The sequence below is a fragment of the Ruditapes philippinarum genome, unplaced genomic scaffold (assembly GCF_026571515.1).
Source record: "Ruditapes philippinarum isolate M1 unplaced genomic scaffold, ASM2657151v2 ctg7551_1_1_1_1, whole genome shotgun sequence".
Lineage (NCBI taxonomy): Eukaryota > Metazoa > Mollusca > Bivalvia > Venerida > Veneridae > Ruditapes > Ruditapes philippinarum.
This window is the reverse complement of record NW_026862571.1, coordinates 11,677-31,801: the sequence shown is the minus strand read 5'-3', so window position 1 is coordinate 31,801 and position 20,125 is coordinate 11,677. Positions and strand designations below refer to the sequence as shown.

At 31.9% G+C, this 20,125-nt stretch overlaps 1 protein-coding gene across 1 annotated transcript; it reads left to right on the top strand.

Annotated features, from left to right (window-relative positions):
- The first annotated feature begins 2,113 nt into the window (after window positions 1–2,113).
- LOC132719455 (microfibril-associated glycoprotein 4-like) lies at window positions 2,114–16,551 on the top strand. Its single transcript, XM_060703226.1, has 2 exons — window positions 2,114–2,521; window positions 15,689–16,551. Exons 1-2 carry the CDS (start codon window positions 2,221–2,223, stop codon window positions 16,330–16,332), a joined length of 945 nt encoding a protein of 314 aa, XP_060559209.1. The 5' UTR covers window positions 2,114–2,220; the 3' UTR covers window positions 16,333–16,551.
- Window positions 16,552–20,125: the final 3,574 nt, after the last annotated feature.

Genomic DNA, 20,125 nt, shown 5'->3' with positions numbered 1-20,125 from the left:
TATTTAAACAATTATGTTAATCATATATTTATGCATTCTTTGAATGATTTTACAGCAAATCAAAATTTCAGAATAAAAAAAAAAATATCTAAAAAAAGTGCAGTTTGAGCAAAAAATGGCCGTGTACAGCGAAAATATAATATCGGGTCTACGAAATCGATAAAATGTATTAAAAACGTATTTTTGTTGTTATTAGTTCTTAAAGGGAGACACAGGCAAAGTTTTCATTTCTTCGTTTTGAATTTTTCATTCATTAATCTGTAAATGTCCGTAAAATGAATACGCTAGGCAGTCTTAGGAACGAAAGTTTTCTCCTTATAAAGAATAAAATGGTGGTTTCCTAACTTGACCCACGTGGGTCAGGTTAGAGCATAAACAAAATCACATTAGTTGTCGCAGTGACCTTTGGAAAGGTTAAAGAGCATGTCAAATGAATGACTTAACTTCCAGGGTTTGTTCAAGTCACATGACTTGTTTTCTAACTACTTGGTGATCCTCTCGGCTCAACATATATAGATATTTTTACGCTTCAAACCCAAAATAAATAGAATTTTTACAGAAATTCATGCTGGGACTTTTACAAATGTCATTTTAGCGTGATTTGAGTACATAAGACCATTTTTATATTTTTGTCATTTGTTTGCCTGAGTATAAGTTATGAACCAACCATGTTTACCAATCTTATTTTTTTAGTCGCCTTCTTGGGTTATTTTAGCATGCATTATTTCTATACTGTATATTCTGAATCATGGTCAGCTCGGCCCCAAAACGTGCACCCCCCCCCCCCCGAGCTTACAGCTCGGTCCTATTCTAACTCGGCATGGGTCAACTCGGCCCATACCCCGAGCTTACAGCTCGGTCCTATTCTAACTCGGCATGGGTCAGCTCGGCCCATAATTATATATTACTGGCAATGAATTACTTTTATTACATTTTATATGTTTTCATCATAACTTTCATTGTTCAACACTTTCACGGTAACAGACCTCTACTCAATGATATTGAAAAGTTTTATTGATGACAGTACCAATTTGTATGTGAATTTTGAGAAAGGAAGAATTTACAATTATATGCATGTTTTGTCTACTTAAATAACGTTAAAACAACATTGGTCGTATTAAAGAACATACAGTGTTAAAAATAACATTTATTGTGATAAAAATTTAATCTATAAAAACTTTATTTATGGATCAATATTTAACATATATAGTCTTGATATCTCTTCTTAACAAAGATAATTTCAAACAATACGTACATGCGTGGAGCTAAATTGTACATATATCTATTGTACATGTACACTGCCAACTTTTTCAATTTCTGTGTGTAAGTGATCGTACTTCTAAATACTTTGATAGTTATTTACTCCTTAAATGTTTTATTAATTAAACAATCTATATCCTAATATAGGTTTTTAATAGAGGGCGGAGTTGACCTTTGCCGAGTTGACCTGTGCCGAGTTGTATAGGGACGAGTTGACCCTTTACCGTATATACTATTTAGATAATTTACCATATTTACCGAACAAACGTGTAATATTTAATTACAAAACATTTCATTCTTTATTATTTCATTCATACAAATCATTTAATAACAACAAAAACACGTTTAAAAGTTCAATAAAAACTAGTTTATTTCTCCACCTCTGTTTTTGTCTTCAATTTGTTTTAAGTATATATAACATTTAATTTTTATTTGTTACCCACTTTATTTTGCTTGGAGGAGACCTTTCAATCTTTTTCAAAACAGACAAACATTGTTTACTGAGTAATCAGAATTTCTGACATGGCATTACTTTGCGAATTTATGCATTAGGTTGTAGACACAGGCTGCCCGGGTTCGATTCCCTGCATCGGAAAACACTTTTGTTCCCAAGTTTGTTTTCGTCTTCATTTATTAAACAAGCAGCACATACCAAAAAAATTAACAAAAAAATATTGATTACTGCTTCGGATATTCAACTGCAGAGTGCAATTTGCTGATTTTGTACATTACTGTGACTGTTCACATCATTTTGCGGCGCATCAACATTTAACTTGTAGTTTATTTAGAAATCAATACGTTAAAAGTAACAATACGACTGGATTTTAATCATACGCATGCTATACTTTTCAAGTGTAACTCTTTTTCATTTCATTATGTATCAATTTAATTGTTAGGGAAAAAGTTATAAACATATATATTTGAAATAAATACGTGTTTTTCTTTTAAATTCTGGGGAAAATGTATGTTTGTAGTGTAATATGTTTTTATTTGTTACATTATTTGATGTATTTTATAATAGACGCCCAAGAAGAAAATTTAATGATTGTTTATAATCATGGACTTGAAACAAGATCGTGCTTTACATCTATAACCGATGTGAGTTATACACAGTGTTTAAGTTATTTCCGAAGTAACAATACTTATATCAATGCTGTAGTTTACAGAAGAAGATTTCATCTGTGTGATATGTATTCTGTGTCTGGAAAGTTTGCTTATAAAAAGGAGCCTGGGTCAATGCTCGCACATCGCCCTATTATTGGTAAGTTAAGCAAAGTATAAACTGTCACAATAAGAAAGGGTAACAAAACATTTTACTTTGATAACCCCACTAAACATATATGTTTAAATGTGTGCATTTAAATATTAAAAGTAAAAAAATAAGAATAAGAATAAGTAATAATAATAATAATAATAATAATAATAATAATAATAATTATAATGATAATAATGATGATGATAATGATGATGTTGATGATGATGATGATGAAATTTAATTTTAAGGCGAAACTTATGAATTTTCAATAAGCGTCTTGAAAACTGACATGTGAGAAATTGACCATATTTCAGATTAATTTTCGTTTATTTTATTCTATGAGTTTCATTGATGTCTTTCACACAGAACGTCAAAATTGCCCACTGAATCCTGTTTTATTACAATACGTCGCTTTGTTTCCTTACCAACTGTTATGGGTACACGAGCCCTCCCTGCTAACAAATTATTTTAAAATCAACATTATATTAATGTGAATTTAAAACATCGTTCTAGATAAAAAAAAGACATGTAGAAAATTGATATTTAATGCAATTTTCATGTTTCATGCTTAAATGTAATCCATGATTCCCGTCTTGCATTTCGTTTCGGTAAGGCTGGTAGTAAAAATGGATGTAATTTGTATGTTCTTGTTATACTATATATATAAATATTGTTATTATTGTACTAAATTCATGCAAGGGTTATCTTTCTTTTTACGAGAAAGATAACATATTACTACATGTATCTCAATGTATATATATATATATACAAATTCTGATTGTAATTTAAGGAGAAAATAATGTTTTTCAGATTACTAGTCTTAACAAATTTATATTAAAGTCATACTTTAAATGATATGAAATGAAATTATTAAGAATATAAAGATTTCTTATGTCGTGACCTTGCTTGACCTTCTCCAATGAAAAGTTAATGTAAATCTAATATTAATTTTGTTCGCTGTATTATGCACATAAATCATGCTCACTTTGTATTGTACATGTATATATGTATGCTTGTATTGCCATCATGGGCGAAAAGCCTTATGGAATAAATGAAATAAACTCAAAACTCAAACTCTATTATTTGATGGACATTGGCTGATATATAACTTATCGATTTACTTCGGCAAATTTAGAAAGGAATTGAAATTTATGAGTAAAATTTGTTTTTTAGTTCAGCTACATTTTTTGGATTCAAAGTGGCTTTAAAATGAAAATCCTGAAATAAAATTTCGATTTCTATGTTGTTCTATAAACGTTCTTTAAAATGTATACTCACTTGAATTGACACAAAAATGCTTGTCATTGACTCAACTGCCCCCCTTCCGGTAATTGTCTTGCCTTTACAATGGTTTTGTTATCTGTTTACCATTGAAAAGGTCGCCCTGAGCTAGCGGCATCCACTAGACGACCACTACGAAAATAATACGGACATACGGAAGTGTTGTGAGTTCAATATTATTTGTAAATACATGTATGTGGTTAAAAATATGGTCATTTTCAAATACAATGATGGACGGGACTGAATCTTATGCAAACCGTACTACTTATTTACCGTGATCCGTACACTTGCAATAAATGGGAACTTTGTTTTGAGAAGTCAGTATTTTACTGAAATATGTAATTTTTGTATAAGTCTGTATTTTTCAAAAATACGAAATTCATTATTCTGACAAATACGGGTTCTGTATATAAAAACAGAGAATCGGGATGTACTTCTTAATAAAACAATTTCTATAAGACGAATGAAACAATCAGATCTGACATTTGTCAGAATAACAAGAAAAAGTTATGCTTTAAACCGATTGAAAACATTTCTCGCGTTTATTGTCATGTTAATTGAATACTGATTATATTGGTCAGTGAAAAGAAGATTTAATATCTCGACCTATTAACCTATTAACCTGCTCACTAAGAAAAGATCAGGATCAGGATCAAGTGATTCTGATTTTATTGTTTGTTGTGTTTTGTTTCTAGTATTTATCGTGATTTGCTAGAAATGAAATGTAACTAATCAAAATGTAAAACATTGTTGATTTGCAAAGAAACCAACACTTTTTTTTGTATAAAATCAACACATTACAAAACAAATACAGAAATATTCGGATCAAAATTAGGATCAATTTTAGGATCAGGACTAATATTTGGATCAACATTAAAATGCCCGTATCATGCAAAAGATAACAATTATTTTATTCTAAAAGTTCATAACCTTGCCATTGCAAGTCCAGTTTTATCAAATTGATATTAGATAATAAATCTATAAGGATTAACAATTAAGAATATTAGAGTTTTTAAACTTTAACCTAATCCTGATCCTTGAACTTTTGTGAACACGCGGCCTGAGTATCAGAAGAATCTTTATTGGTCAATACGGACTGAATTCTGAAATAGTCCTAAAATGAAATGTAAAAAAAAGTTCTTGCCAATATAAAGTAAGGGAAAGTTCTTAAATGAAATGTACCTGATAGTTCTTTACTTTCTAGTTTAACATTTGAGATATTTAAGTTTTGTTTAAACATACTTCCTCCCACATAACATTTTACACTGCGTTAAAATTACAATTACTAGTGAACAGTTTATTTGACATAAGGACGTACTCAATTTATGTTACACTAGAATTTACTGAGTTATGCATTTTGTCAAATATAACTATACCAACAATAGCTTTCAAACTCCCATTTGTTTAATCATGAAGATAAAAATATCGGAAAACACACCTATCAGGTACCCTTCATTTATGATGTTCAATAAGAGTCCGATATATATTATATGATCGTTGATATGTTCAATTGGTTTATTGAAGCATGGTGTAAAGGGGTAATTGTACCTATTTATAAGAAAGGTGATCCCGAAAATCCTTCAAATTACCGTGGCATCACGTTAGTAAATTGTATGGCAAAAATATTTTCCCTAGTACTACGTAATAGGTTAAATAAATGGTGTGAATCAGAACAAATTTTTAACGATGTACAGTTTGGTTTTAGAGATTCTAGATCTACAGCTGACGCTATTTTTATTCTACATTCCCTTATCCAGAAGATACTTGACAACAAATCAAAACTATATTGTATTTTCATAGATTATGAAAAAGCGTTTGATACTGTAATAAGAGATGCATTGTGGATTAAATTGATTGAAAATGGCGTTAGCTGTAAAATGGTTACTATGTTAAAATCCATTTACTCTTCTGTATTATCTTGTGTCAAAATTGATTCTAAATCAAATTTTTCTGATTTTTTTGAGGTAACTCTAGGCTTAAAACAAGGCGAGCCATTATCTCCCTTGCTGTTTATTTTATTCCTTAATGATATTGATCAGTGTATAGATCTTAACAAAATGTCTAACAACGACCTAAACCTTTTATCTAAATATTTGTTACTTTTTGCGGATGATATTGTGTTGTTTACAACTGACCCTGCAAGCTTGCAGGCACAAGTTGATAATGTTTTTGAATATTCATGTAAATGGGGTTTGAAGATAAATGTTAATAAAACTAAAATATGTGTATTTGAAAAACGTAAGTCAGTCCATAATTTTAATTTATTTATAAATGGTCAATTGGTTGAAAAAGTAGATAGTTTTACATATTTAGGAGTGAAATTTTCTTACACAGGTAGCTTTGTTGAAGCTGTGAAAGCACTATCAGATCAAGGTTTAAGAGCTTACCACAATCTTCTCGCACTCTTTGATAGAGTTAAATTCGATGTTAAAACAAAATTATACTTATTTGAAAGAATGGTAGCTCCAATCTTATTATACGGGTCAGAGGTTTGGGGTATATATAAGCTGAAAGATATTGATAAACTACAGATAAGATTTTATAAATATGTTTTAGGTGTCAAAAGACAGACCCCAAATTGTGCAATCTATGGGGAACTAGGTAAATTTCCTTTGTCTGTTCTATGTAAGGAAAGAGCTTTACAATTTTGGAATAAAATCGTTAAGCGCCAGCAGGCGCCCACATACCATATTTATTTAGACCAATGTATTAATGGGAATGAAAAATGCTGGGCTAAACGCGTTCACTCTGTTATTACTGATATGGGCTTCCCGTACATTATTTATGACTATGCAGTTAATGTCAATTATAATATGTTATTTAAGCAGAGAATAAGAGATCAATTTTTACAACAGTGGCATGACTGTATAGATAATATGCCAAAGCTTGACTACTATAAGAAATATAAAACACAGTTTTGTTTCGAGGAATATCTTAATTTTGTAAAAAATGACAATTTACGTAAACAATTATCATGTTTTAGATTATGTTCTCATTCCTTAGAAATAGAAACAGGTAGATATATGAGAACTGATAGAAATAACAGATTGTGTAAATTATGCCCGTATAAAAATGTTGAATCAGAATACCACTTCTTATTATGTTGTCCCTTATATTCAGAACTGAGAAAATCTTTTATAAAACATGTATCTTTTCCAACTTTAAATAAGTTCTATTCTATTATGTCATCAGGAAATAAAAGTAGAATATTGCAACTATGTAAATTTTTAGATAAAGCATTCGCATTAAGATCTAGTGTTTTAGAAACAATGCAAGAATTGTAAATTTGATATGTTTCTGCACTTTATGTGAACATTGTGTATTTGTATTGAATGTATATTATATTTCAAGTGATTTATGTATGTTTTGTATGTATTGCCAAAGGCAAAGTTTTGTCGAAAAATGCAATAAAATTTGAATTGAATTGAATTGTTTATAGTTTGCATATTAATCAAGTATTTGTAAATATAATTGCCTACCATCTGCGTAGAGTTGGTGTTAGAAATTTAGTTCACATACCGAAACACGACCGACTCATTTAGAAACACATACATTTTACAGTGTTCCATTGTTTAAGATACGGCGCGAAAATAAACAAAGACAAACAAGAACAACTTGGATAACGATAAAGGTCAGAAATTATGCTCAGATAGCTCAAAAAGTGAGATCAATTCTCCGCACACCTCACAGTATGGTAATACAGGTGTGGGGTATATGAATTCACCTAGCATGAACATAGCGGCTGGCCCATATCAGACCTGGGGATTGATAAATCCGGGACTGACCCAAACTCCACAGACACCGTCCAGCCCTTGGGGGCAATAAGTAGGGATATAGTTTCAGTTCTCTTGCAAAGATTAGACAGCATGGACAGTAAATTAGCCAAATTAGAAACTATACAAACAAGCGTGAACTCATTGAATTTACGCATTCAAAACATGGATAAAAAATAAACGATCTCGAAAGAAAAGTTCTCGATATTGAGAGAAGTCGAGAATTCGGCAGCCAAACATTTTCAGAAATAAGTAAACAACAAAAAGGTTTGGATACTTACATGAAAAAATGGAAAAGTTCGAAAAAGATCGTAAAGAAATGGAAAACGCATTAAAGGCAGAAATAATAGGCCTTAAATCCCGCAGTATGCGCGACAATTTACTATTTCATAAGTTACCGGAAGAGGAAGACGAAAACTGCGAGGAAAAAATAATACATTTGATCCAAGATAAATTGAAGATCGATAACGCCATTGAGACGATACGGCTACAGAGGGCGCACCGGGTAGGCCCCTTTAAGTCGGGCAAGATTCGACCGATAGTGGCCAAGTTCACGGAGTTTCACGATCGTAAAAAAGTCCGACGAGCAGCTAAAGAACTAACAGGATCAAACTTCGGGATTTCAGAGCAGTTTCCTAAAGAGATCGTGGAGCAGCGAAGGAAGCTTACACCTATCATGCTACAAGCTAGGAAGGATGGTGTAGGATAACGGTAATTAGCCGGTAATTAGTCAACAATACATAGGCGGTTATATTAAATATAATGAGCTGTCACCGGACACTTGAATAGGATATGCCTAATTTAGTTAATTGATGGGCATGTCATCACCTAAGCGGGGATTTATACCTATAGCGTGCAAACATAATTGCTTATCCAATGTCTTTAACAATTTCACAATTCTTAAACAAATACGTAAAGCAATAAGAATCAATGTCAATTGCGTATTTAGCATAATTTAACCGAAGTGAGTGAGTCTGTTTAACATCAAAAACTACACTGAAGAATATAATACATGTATTTTGCTAACCTTAAATACTAAAATGTTATACGCCTTAAACTTTATACCTTCATAATTCATAAATGTAAATATGCGTTTCCGGACAGCTAACAATTAAATAAACAATTATGTTTGCACGTTATAGGTACAAATCCCCGCTTAGGTGATGACATGCCCATCAATTAACTAAATTAGGCATATCCTATTCGAGTGTCCGGTGACAGCTCATTATATTTAATCTATCCGCCTATGTATTGTTGATCAATTACCGGCTAATTACCGTTTTCCTACAATAGCAAAGAGGCCTATCTCAAAGTTGACAAGCTCTATATAAACAATCAGCTATATCGCAGATCTATATAGGACTCTTGTGAGAATGTACTTAAGTGTCTTTCGTGAAACATAGAAGGACTAACCTATGAGAAAACAACATCGCAAGAATTTTTGACTATTGTGTGTGAGTATGAAATAATATGTCTTAGTGAATCATGGACAAATAAGAACTCCAATATTGATATTCACGGTTACTCAAATCCTATTCATTCTTATCGAAAAATTCCACATATGCGAGCAAAAAGATCGAGTGGTGGTTTAATTGTTTACATTAAGAACAATATTCTAAACGGGGTCACATTAATACAAAATACAATAGACTGTATTATCTGGCTAAAGTCTGATAAGTTTTTTTTTCAATATTGAAGACGATTATGATATATGTTTTACTTATATATTTGCTCCGGAATCTTCTCCAGTTCATAATGTGTATAATGTTGATATTTTCACTCAACTCGAACAAGATATAATTTTTTCAGTGAACGTGGGAAAAATTTTTTGTCTGGTGACCTAAATAGTAGCATTGGTAGTAAAGCAGATTTTTATTCAATTTTGATTTTAAATATAGAGGCGAATGACGTAATTACCGTCGACACTTTCCTGCCTCGTTCCACGCAAGATAGGTCAACCAATCGTTTTGGGGATAGCTTGCTAGATCTTTGAAAATCAACCAATCAACGCATAGTTAACGGTAGATGGCCAGGTTATCCTGGGAATTTTACCTGCGTGACCTACTATGGGGCTAGTGAAGTTGATTATTTATTGACAAGTCAAAATAACTTTGACCTCATTGCCAATTTCGCGGGTAAATGAGTTCACTACTTATTCTAACCATGCACCCCTATCTTTCTCTTTTAAAATAAACTCAAAATTTAGTTATGACAGCTGTAGTTATAAGGAAAAGTCATACTATAAGTTTGATAATAGATACAGGAATTGCTTACACTCGATTTACTAATAACATACAGTCTTAATAAATATTTTAAATACAGAAATAAGCGGAGACGGAGATGTTGATAATAAGCTTACTTCTATGTTTACGAAACTTTCTGTGTACGCACGGCGACAATATTTTATAGATCATCTCACGAAACGTCAAATATCTGTTATCAAGTACGCGTAAAACGAATGAAGAATGGTTTGATCATGTATGTCGGACTAAATATGACACATATAAAAAAGCAGTTACGCAATTAAACCTAACGTTTTCGGATGCGGATAGGGTTTCAATGTATAACGCAAAAAAGGATTATAAAATATGATAAACAAGATCGACAAGGAAAGGCGGCATTCAATGAACGCAGCCCCCACCCGACCCAGCAACAAGCGCCAGCGGCAAGGAGCCCAGGAGGACCCCAAAGAATACCAATGCCGAAAATCTAAAAAAATCTTTTAATTATTCGCAAGGTCGAAAAATGAACCTTCTCCTAGGGAATTCTGGAAAATGTTTAAACATAATAAAACAAGTAAATCTGGGGAAAATATATCTAATCAAGAATTTAATGACTACTTTAAAAATCTTATGGGCGGGGATGTTCAGTGTGATGATGAAGGATTTGTACGGAATTTGAGGGATTTTGATACCGGGTAATAATGAGTTGTTGGACTTGCCAATATCTGATGACGAAATTTTAAAAGCAATAAACAAGTTAGGGTCAAATAAATCACCTTCAACTGATATTATTTTATATGAGTATTTTAAGGTAGCTGCCCTGCCCCTCTTTTAGTTAATCCTCTGAATTTATTTTTTAATCAAGTTTTAAATTCTGGCAAGTTCCCTCGTGCTTGGTCTAGTGGAGTAATATTACCTATATATAAAAAAAGGGAACCAGTCTGATCCAAATAACTATAGGGGCATCGCTATAACCAGTTGTTTTGCAAAATTATTTACTGTTTTACTAAATGAAAGATTAAAAATATGGGTAGAGGGTAGAAGTGAACAACGTTTTAACTGATGCCCAATTTGGCTTTAGGAATAAATATAGTACTGTAGATCCTGTTTTTATTTTAAACGCATTAATTCAAAAGCAACTTCTGAACAAAAACAAACTGTACTGTTGTTTTGTAGAATATAAAAAAAGCTTATGACTCTATCGAGAGAAATAGGCTATGGTATAAATTAATAAAACTAGGAATAAATGGTAAATTTCTGTCGGTTATTAAGATCAATGTACAGCGAAGTGAAACTTTGTGTAAAATATTTAGGGAGTCCCTATCTGACTTTTTCAATAGTAATTTAGGTTGTTCCAAGCGAGAAATAAAACGTCGCCGATTTGCTTCTCTATATTTTTAAAATGATATAGAAATGCAAATACAGGAAAATATTGACGCTGGAATAAATATTGATCAAATTGCGATATATATTTGCCCCTATTCGCTGATGACGCGGGTAATCGTCTCTGAAACAAGTACTGGGTTACAGAAATCACTAGATAGTTTATATTCTTATTGTTGTAAATGGAACCTTACAGTTAACATAGAAAAAAACTAAAGTTGTAGTGTTTAGGAAAGGGAAGAAGAAACGACAAATGGTATTATAATAATCATGAAATTGAAATAGTCAAGTCTTTTAATTACCTAGGGGGTTGTAATCTCTTCTGTTGAGGGCCTTTTATGCAAGCAGCAAACACATTAGCCGGGAAAGGGTTGCGATCTCTACATTCTTTGTTGGCTATTGTTTAGTAGTAGAAAGTGCCAATAGATATATTGTTCAATTTTTTTGATTCGTATGTACTTTCTGCTTTAAATTATGGCGCAGAGGTGTGGGGTTATATAAATTCAGAGGTTATAGAAAGAGTACATAAGAAATTTTGTAAATGGATAATAAATGTTAAGCAATCTACACATACTCTAGCTCTCTATATTGAGTTAGGTAGATTTCCACTCTATATAGAAAGACATATTAAAATGGTTAAATACTTTCTGATTATTAATACCGTCAAGTCGGAAAATTGCATACTTAAGGCGGTTTTACAAAATCAAAATCAAATGTCTAGAGCTAAACGAATCAATAAAAAATGGGTCTCATTTATACGCGATATCCTTCAGTCTTCTGGTCTAAGTGAAGTCTGGTTATATCCAGAACCCGTTAAAATAAATGTATTTGTTCCAGTCTTACGTTGTAGGCTTAGAGATATATACATAAGTAATTGGAGAACGGGATTGCAGATGTTCTTTAAATATTTTCCGGGAGATAAAAGATACGTTTGAGCAGTCAAATTATATCAGACTATTAGAAAATACAAAATTTAGAAACGCACTGGCTATATTACGTCTCTCTTCACATAAACTTAACATTGAAGTCGGCCGACACTATAATATTCCGCGCGATGAACGAAAATGTACACTATGTAATTTAAACGACCCAGAGGACGAATTTCACTTTGTTTTAAAATGTACAGCTTATGTCGATTCAAGAAGGCACTATATACCCAGATATTATTATACCCACACAAATGTAATTAAGTATATATCATTAATGCAAATTAGTAATAAGAAGATCTTAAAAAAAATGGCTCTATATTGTTTTAAAGCTTTCAAATTAAGGGATTCGCTATTGTAATAATATAAATGTCGTTCTTAATCTGAAATCATTCCTTTTTTGTTATTTTTTTATTCCATGTAACTTTTGAGTATATATAAATATATTTCTTCCTTTGTTACATTCTCACATTCTCACTATATATGTGTTAAGGAAATAATTATTCATGTATTATATGTAAAATCTTCCATGTCATACCAATATATATAATTATGTTCTTTTTTCATTGTTAACGACGATGGGCTTGTAATGCTAAGTCAAATAAAATACTTGTTCTATTCTGTTCTGATAAATAACTCAGTTATTTTTCTGTCAAATAAATAAAGAAATAAGTATCGAAAACTTATAAATAAAATATACAAGGTTACCTGGTTTCCTTCGGGCGAGTAAGGATACTTCTTGTTAATGTTGCATTTTGGCGAATATTATTAACTTATATCTAACATTATTATTTTCATCATTACGACATTTTATGGATATACTATGCTCAAATTTGATATCAGGAAATATTGGTAATTGCTACGCAGTCTCTTTGTAAATATAAAATAAACATGTTTTGACTTCACACAAAGTAGATATTACATGTTTAAAACTCTACACACTATAGGTGGTCACAATATGAATATATAGTGTCGTTAAAAAAAAACTGGCAGTTTTTTTAATAAACGACCAACTTTGCCTGTCCTTTAATTGGGAACGCGGCTTCCAAAACATAGCAAATTCATTTTTTAATCAAATTTAACATACTCAGTAAGGATTTTTATAGGTTTTAACAAATTTCTTTGATTTAAGTATTTTACACAAATATGAGCATAGTATATCTTTAAAATGATAAGCGAAACAAGAGAAAATGTATAAAAGATGGTTATTAACTTGTAGAATCAAACGTGCTACTTCTTTGATCTAACGCCCAGTAATGAAACGTTTCAAACATTGACTGTTGATCAACGTTACGATAAATGAAAATATTAAATCTTTGAAGCGAATATTTCAATTTTGTCAATAATTCGCGCTGTTGTTTTGCATAAACGTTACCTAATTGCTGCAACAGTTTATGATAACCATATAAATTATGTGTTGTTTGTAAAATAAATTCAATATCACTCACAGTAAATCAGCTCAAAGTGTGGGTTATATAGCTTTGCCGAACTTCTTGTGGCCTACTATTAACTTTTTGTTCTTTAAGTTTGAAAATGTACACAACAATGTATTATTTATGGACTTCGTTCCGGTCTTAATTTATGTAATGTACTAGAATACCATAAGGTTGCATCACAGTATTGATCTTAGTTGTAATTCTTATTTAAGCGCAGCGCATATTGATCGGTTGAATTGAAAGGATGATCTCAGATTTAATTCTTATTTGTGCAGCGCATATTGATCAGTTGAATTGAAAGGATGATCTCAGATTTAATTCTTATTTGTGCAGCGCATTTTGATCGGTTGAATTGAAAGGATGATCTCAGATTTAATTCTTATTTGTGCAGCGCATATTGATCAGTTGAATTGAAAGGATGATCTCAGATTTAATTCTTATTTGTGCAGCGCATATTGATCGGTTGAATTGAAAGGATGATCTCAGATTTAATTCTTATTTGTGCAGCGCATATTGATCGGTTGAATTGAAGGGATGATCTTAGATTTAATTCTTATTTTTGCGCAGCGCATATTGATCAGTTGAATTGAAGGGGAGATCTAAGATTTAATTCTTGTGTTTGCGCAGCGCATATTGATCAGTTGAATTGAAGGGATGGTCTAAGATTTAATTCTTATTTGCACAGCGCATATTGATCGGTTGAATTGAAGGGATGATCTAATATTTAATTCATATTTTTGCTCAGCGCATATTGATCAGTTTAATTGAAGGGATGATCTAAGATGTAATTCTTGTGTTTGCGTAGCGCATATTTAACATTTACATTGGACTGATATCTAAGCTTTAATTTTTTTTATTTGCCTAGCGCATATTAAAAGGTTACGCAGCAGCGCTTATCTAAAATGTAAGTCTTTTGATTGCCAGCGCATATTAAAAAGTTCACTACAGTGCTGACCTAACATGTTTTTCATTTGTTTGTGCAGCGCATATTTAACAATTACATTGCAGTGATGATCTAAGATTTAATTCTTTTGTTTGCGCAGCACATATTTAAAGGTTACACGGGGCAGTGTTGATCTTAAATGTAATTCTTTTGTTTGCGCTGCGCATGTAAAAAAGTGACACAGCAGTTCTGATGTAAGCTGTAATTCATTTATTTGCGCATCGCATATTAAAAAGTTACACAGCAGTGCCGATCTAAACTGTTATTCTTTTGTTAGCGCAGCGTAATTGAAAAGTTTCACCGTAATGATAAAGCTAAGCTGTTACTTTCTTGTTGCGCAGAGTACACTAGTAGTCAAACGTCTGATGTAATTTTTCTTAATTTACGTTTATTTCCCATGCCTTTAATCAAACCATTTTTCATGCTTAAAAACAAGAAGATAAATCTGTTTGCTATGAGAAAACATGCTTTATCTCGCACTTTAAGGTGATCAAACATCTCTATGTCAGGTGTGCTATGCTCGTGAAAATTTTGTAAGCGCCTTGCCGTGGAACGGAAGTTTATCTTTCTATCTTAAATATATTTAAGGACAATAAATTTTTAAGAATAATGCTCCCGATCAGCTAAACTTAATTGACAATGTCTAGAATGCATGTGGATAATTCAAATTTCTTAACAAACCTTTTGCAAGAGATTGAGATAAAATTCAAGTTGTCCGAAACGTTTGAGACGGTGATCCCCTATTTTAGTTTCATTTAGACCGAGTTTACTATCCAAAGGACTTTTATACAACAAACAACAAAATTACATTCAAGAATTATTTTGTGCGCCGCTTTAAAGCCGAAAAAATGTGGTTAAACTGAACTTTGTCAAATACATTTTATATCAGCAAAAATGATTTACGTTAACTAAGGTTAATGTTAAGATAATATGTAAGCCGGTAGCGTTGTAATACCCGTCAAAGTTGTCAAGTTTACGCAACGACGTCATGTTTTAAAAACAGATATGGTGGTCAACTTTGATATTCTGTGTACACAACATGACGGAAAATAACATTAACGTAACATTGCAACTTAACTGAATGAGGTCTTAAAAAAGAATCAGCTATATCAAGCAATTATGCGCTTATATTTATTACTCTTCCATTGTAACATACTTAAGAAGACGCTTTCAGCCTGTTAATTTTTTATGTCTTATTGTCATTTTCAGAACAAAGTGACTGTCTTTCACTTTTTGAAAGAGGATCGACAGAAGATGGCTTATATACAATACAACCACTCATAGGTTTAAGCATACAAACATGGTGCGATATGAAAAATGGTGGATGGACAGTTATACAACGTCGACTAGATGGGTCAGAAAACTTCTACAGAACATGGACGGATTATGTTTGTGGATTCGGTAAAAGATCTGGAGAGTACTGGCTTGGCCTTGAGAATATATATTGGCTTACTACTATAGACAGTTCTTTGAGAATTGAAATGGAAGCATTTGAAGATATGCCACGTACCCATGCTTATGCCCAGTACCACACGTTTAGAGTTGACGACGAAAATTCAAATTTTAGATTGCATGTTAGTGGTTTCTCCGGAAATTGCAGTGATAGTCTTAGTTTCCATAATGGTAATATGTTTACTACTAAAGATAGGGATAACGACGTATGGCCCTACAATTGCGCTCAGACGTTTAAAGGAGGATGGTGGTACAAAGCTTGTCATCTAAGCAATTTGAATGGACTGTACTTATCGGGGAAACACGCAACGTATGCTGATGGTATAATCTGGAAAACGTGTTGGGGTCATTATTATTCTATCCGCAGTGTAGTGATGAAGGTAAAAAGAAATTTAGCGTAACAGTTAAACGACGGCAAATACTCTAGTGTACTAAAATTTTAACATATCAATAGATGTCATATTGTAAAGAACAAAACAAAAACAGCTTAACATTACTAACCGGTTAACAAAAGAATTAATATGGCAAGATACTTCCCGGTTCGAAAATGTCGACTACACGTACATTTTATATGATTTTATGTGTAGCAAAACTTTTTACTTAATCCTTCGATGTTTGTATCTTTTTCAGTAGTTTTTTTGTATTTATTTCAGCTGATAGAATAGTTGATCTGAAAATAATGAAAATCTTAATTGAAGAAAATCGTCATTCAGTCAATTATTCTTGAATAAAGCACAACACTAAAATTGACATTACTAATTGAATCAAGTGTTATTAGACATTGCATTACAGACATAACAAATCTACCATGATTTTTAACCATGTTATATGTTAAATATATGCATTTAAAGATCCCGTAACACAATTTTGTATGGTTTTAAATCATAAATATGATGCTCAAATTAAGATTTATCAATATTGTAGGTTCCAAAACGCATTCTTTATAAAGATATTACCGAATTTAAAATTTCATATAAATAAAGGGCGGTAATAAAAAATTATTTTCTATAAAGTGTAAGTCAAATGTTACAAAAAGAAATGAATGCATATATTTTAATGATTACATATAATATGCACAAATATTTGCAGTACATATTTTACATATTCTTCGATGTTTAAAAATTGTTTTATTTGCATAATTATGTACGTATATATAATTTCACTTTGTGTGGTTTACCACTTAGCCATCCGGTTAGCTCAATAGGTAGAGTGTTGGACTGTGAATCGGGCGACCCCGGTTCGATTCCCGGATGGCGCAGGTCACTTTCGTTATGATTGATCATGAAATCCTTTCAACGGTCATTCGCACTGTACCTTTGCTCTGGCATGTACAGAAGTTTCAGTTCCTTGCGAAAGTGAAGGCAACTAGTACTGATAAACTGCTTGACAGCCTGCCCAGGAACGATGCGGTGGTTGAACTGTGCTCTGGTGAATTCAATGTGGCTTACTCTCGTGATCCGGAGTGAAAACTACTAACACCACCACCACGGTTTACCACTTTGATCACAACATGCAGGATCTTTAAACGTTTATCATGAGATGCTACTTAGAATAAGTGTTGGAATAGTATAATAATATGATAATAATATAATAAAATTAGGATATAAACTTAATCACATGAAGGTAGCTCTATAAAAACAATACATAAGAGCATCAATGCTTTTTAAATAACACATGCAAAGATAATTCAATATTTGTTAATGACAGTCCCTTTACAATAACACAATTACTATTATAATATTCTAACAACAGTTCTGTTAAACAGTTTTTGCCTGTATGTCTTTATGAAAACTCCCGAACATATCTTTAAGTTTGCCGCATATAATATGTCCATACATAGTGTTAAAATGTTTCGGGTTGGAAGTAATAGAATCAGTGACTAACAGGTAGTTTACTGAGCAATGTTCTATATCCTTTATTTCGATAAACCAGAATCAAAGGCGCAGCCTTTTAATCAGTGTAAGCAAAGCTATAAAGATATGTTTGCTACAAGATAATGTTAGTATACTGTTGAATATAGCTCTTGACCTTTAATAACCATAATTGTGTATCGGTATTATGAACTTTTGTAATATTTGTACCTATAAGTCTAAAACGTCTGATGAACATACTAATAGTTATAATGACTCTTCAAACAGAAAATGTGAAAATATTCCATTACGTGGCGTTATGACTGGAACCTTTGATGGTTAATTGTAAAGTTCTTAATTCTTTCTTCGTTTTTGAAAAAAAAAGAACAAACAGCTGTTACAGCAAGATATTCATGTGTGAACATCTATTTTATCTGAATTATCTGCGCCGAATTGATACAGTGCTACATTGTTCTGCTTTTTTTGTAGCTTTTTACCTATATGAGAAGGTAAAAGAAAAGGAGGCGATATATTTTGGAATTTCTTAAATGCATTTAATTTAGTATTATGAACTACTTTATGTCTTATTTGTCAAGCGTTATTTTGAGTATGGATCATACTTTTTTGGATTTTAAATTATATGTTGTTTTAGAGCATTAAATATTACTTTAGGCATTCGTTTTGCTTAGTATGCTATCACGACGCTTTGTACAAAGACAATGTGTAACAGGACACTATGGTGGCTGATTTTGTACACTTTTCGCGTTGCGTTGTCGATAGCGACAACATATATCGTTATCGCCTTTACGTATTGTCTACTTTTCCCTAGCGACACGCGCCAAACGGCGTGTTGTCGCACTGTAATATTGTCATCCTGTCGCTAGCAAAGCACGCCAAACGGCGCGTTGTTGTCCTGTCGCTTTGGTTATAAGTCTATCCTTCAATTTAAGCCGAGCGACAATGTCACATCGCGACAACACGCCGAACGACAACATGCTGTTTGACGTGCATCGTTAGCGACAGGACGACAAGGCGAAACTCGACAGCACGACGTTTGGTACTTTGTCGTGATGTTGCTAGCGAAAACACGATGCTGCACAAAAAAACGTTCCAATAGGACATCCTTCTTTCATTATTTTATATGAACGGACACAGAGTTTCAAAATAGTGTTTAAAGCAGCGTTTTGTAAAAATCAGTTAAACTTCAACTAATCATTTTTCCATTGCTGTCTCAAAAATCACAATTTCACCCAACATTCTATGTACAGGAACGGCACATAAAACGTTTTTTTATTAATTAGTGATGGTATAATCTGGAAAACGTGTTGGGGTCATTATTATTCTATCCGCAGAGTAGTGATGAAGGTAAAAACAAATTTTCCGTAACAGTTAAAAGACGGCAAATACTCTAGTGTACAAATATTTTAACATATTAATAGATGTCATATTGTAGAGAACAAAACAAAAACAGCTTAACATTATTTACCGGTTAACAAAAGAAGTGATATGGTAAGATACGTCACGGTTCGAAAATGTCGACTAAACGTTCATTTTATATGATTTTAAATGTAGCTACTTATTACTTAATCTTTCGATGTTTGTATCTTTTTAGTAGTTTTTTTGTATTTATTTCAGCTGATATAATAGTTGAGCTGAAAATAATGATCATATTTTGAAAATCTTAATTGAAGAAAATCGTCATTCCGTCAATCATTCTTGAATAAAGCACAATACTAAAATTGACATTACTAATTGGATCAAGTGTTATTTAGAATAGACATTGCATGAATATGCATTATAGACATAACAAATCTACCATGATTTAATAACCATGTTATATGTTTAATATATGCATTTAAAGATCCTGTAACACACTTTTGTATGGTTTTAAATCATAAATATGATGCTCAAATTAAGATTTATCAATGTTGTAGGTTCCAAGACAATAGGACATCCTTCTTTCATTATTTTATATGAACGGACACAGAATTTCAAAATAGTGTTTAAAGCAGCGTTTTGTAAAAATCAGTAAAACTTCAACCAATTTTCTTCAATCATTTTTCCATTGCTGTTTCAAAACTCACAATTTCACCCAACATTCTATGTAGAGGAATGGCACATAAAACGTTTTTTTTTATTAATAAATGATAAAAATCTTATGGAATGTGTATGTATTAGTTTAAAGGCTTTCTTTTTTAATTTTTATCATCATTTTTAACAATTCTTTTTAGAAGATCTTGTTAAAACTATATTTTGTATTCTTGTTGATTCTGCAATGTTGTAAAGCAATCATTAAAATGACGTCAATGATTAAATTTGACGTTTTGTTGGGTCATGAAAAACA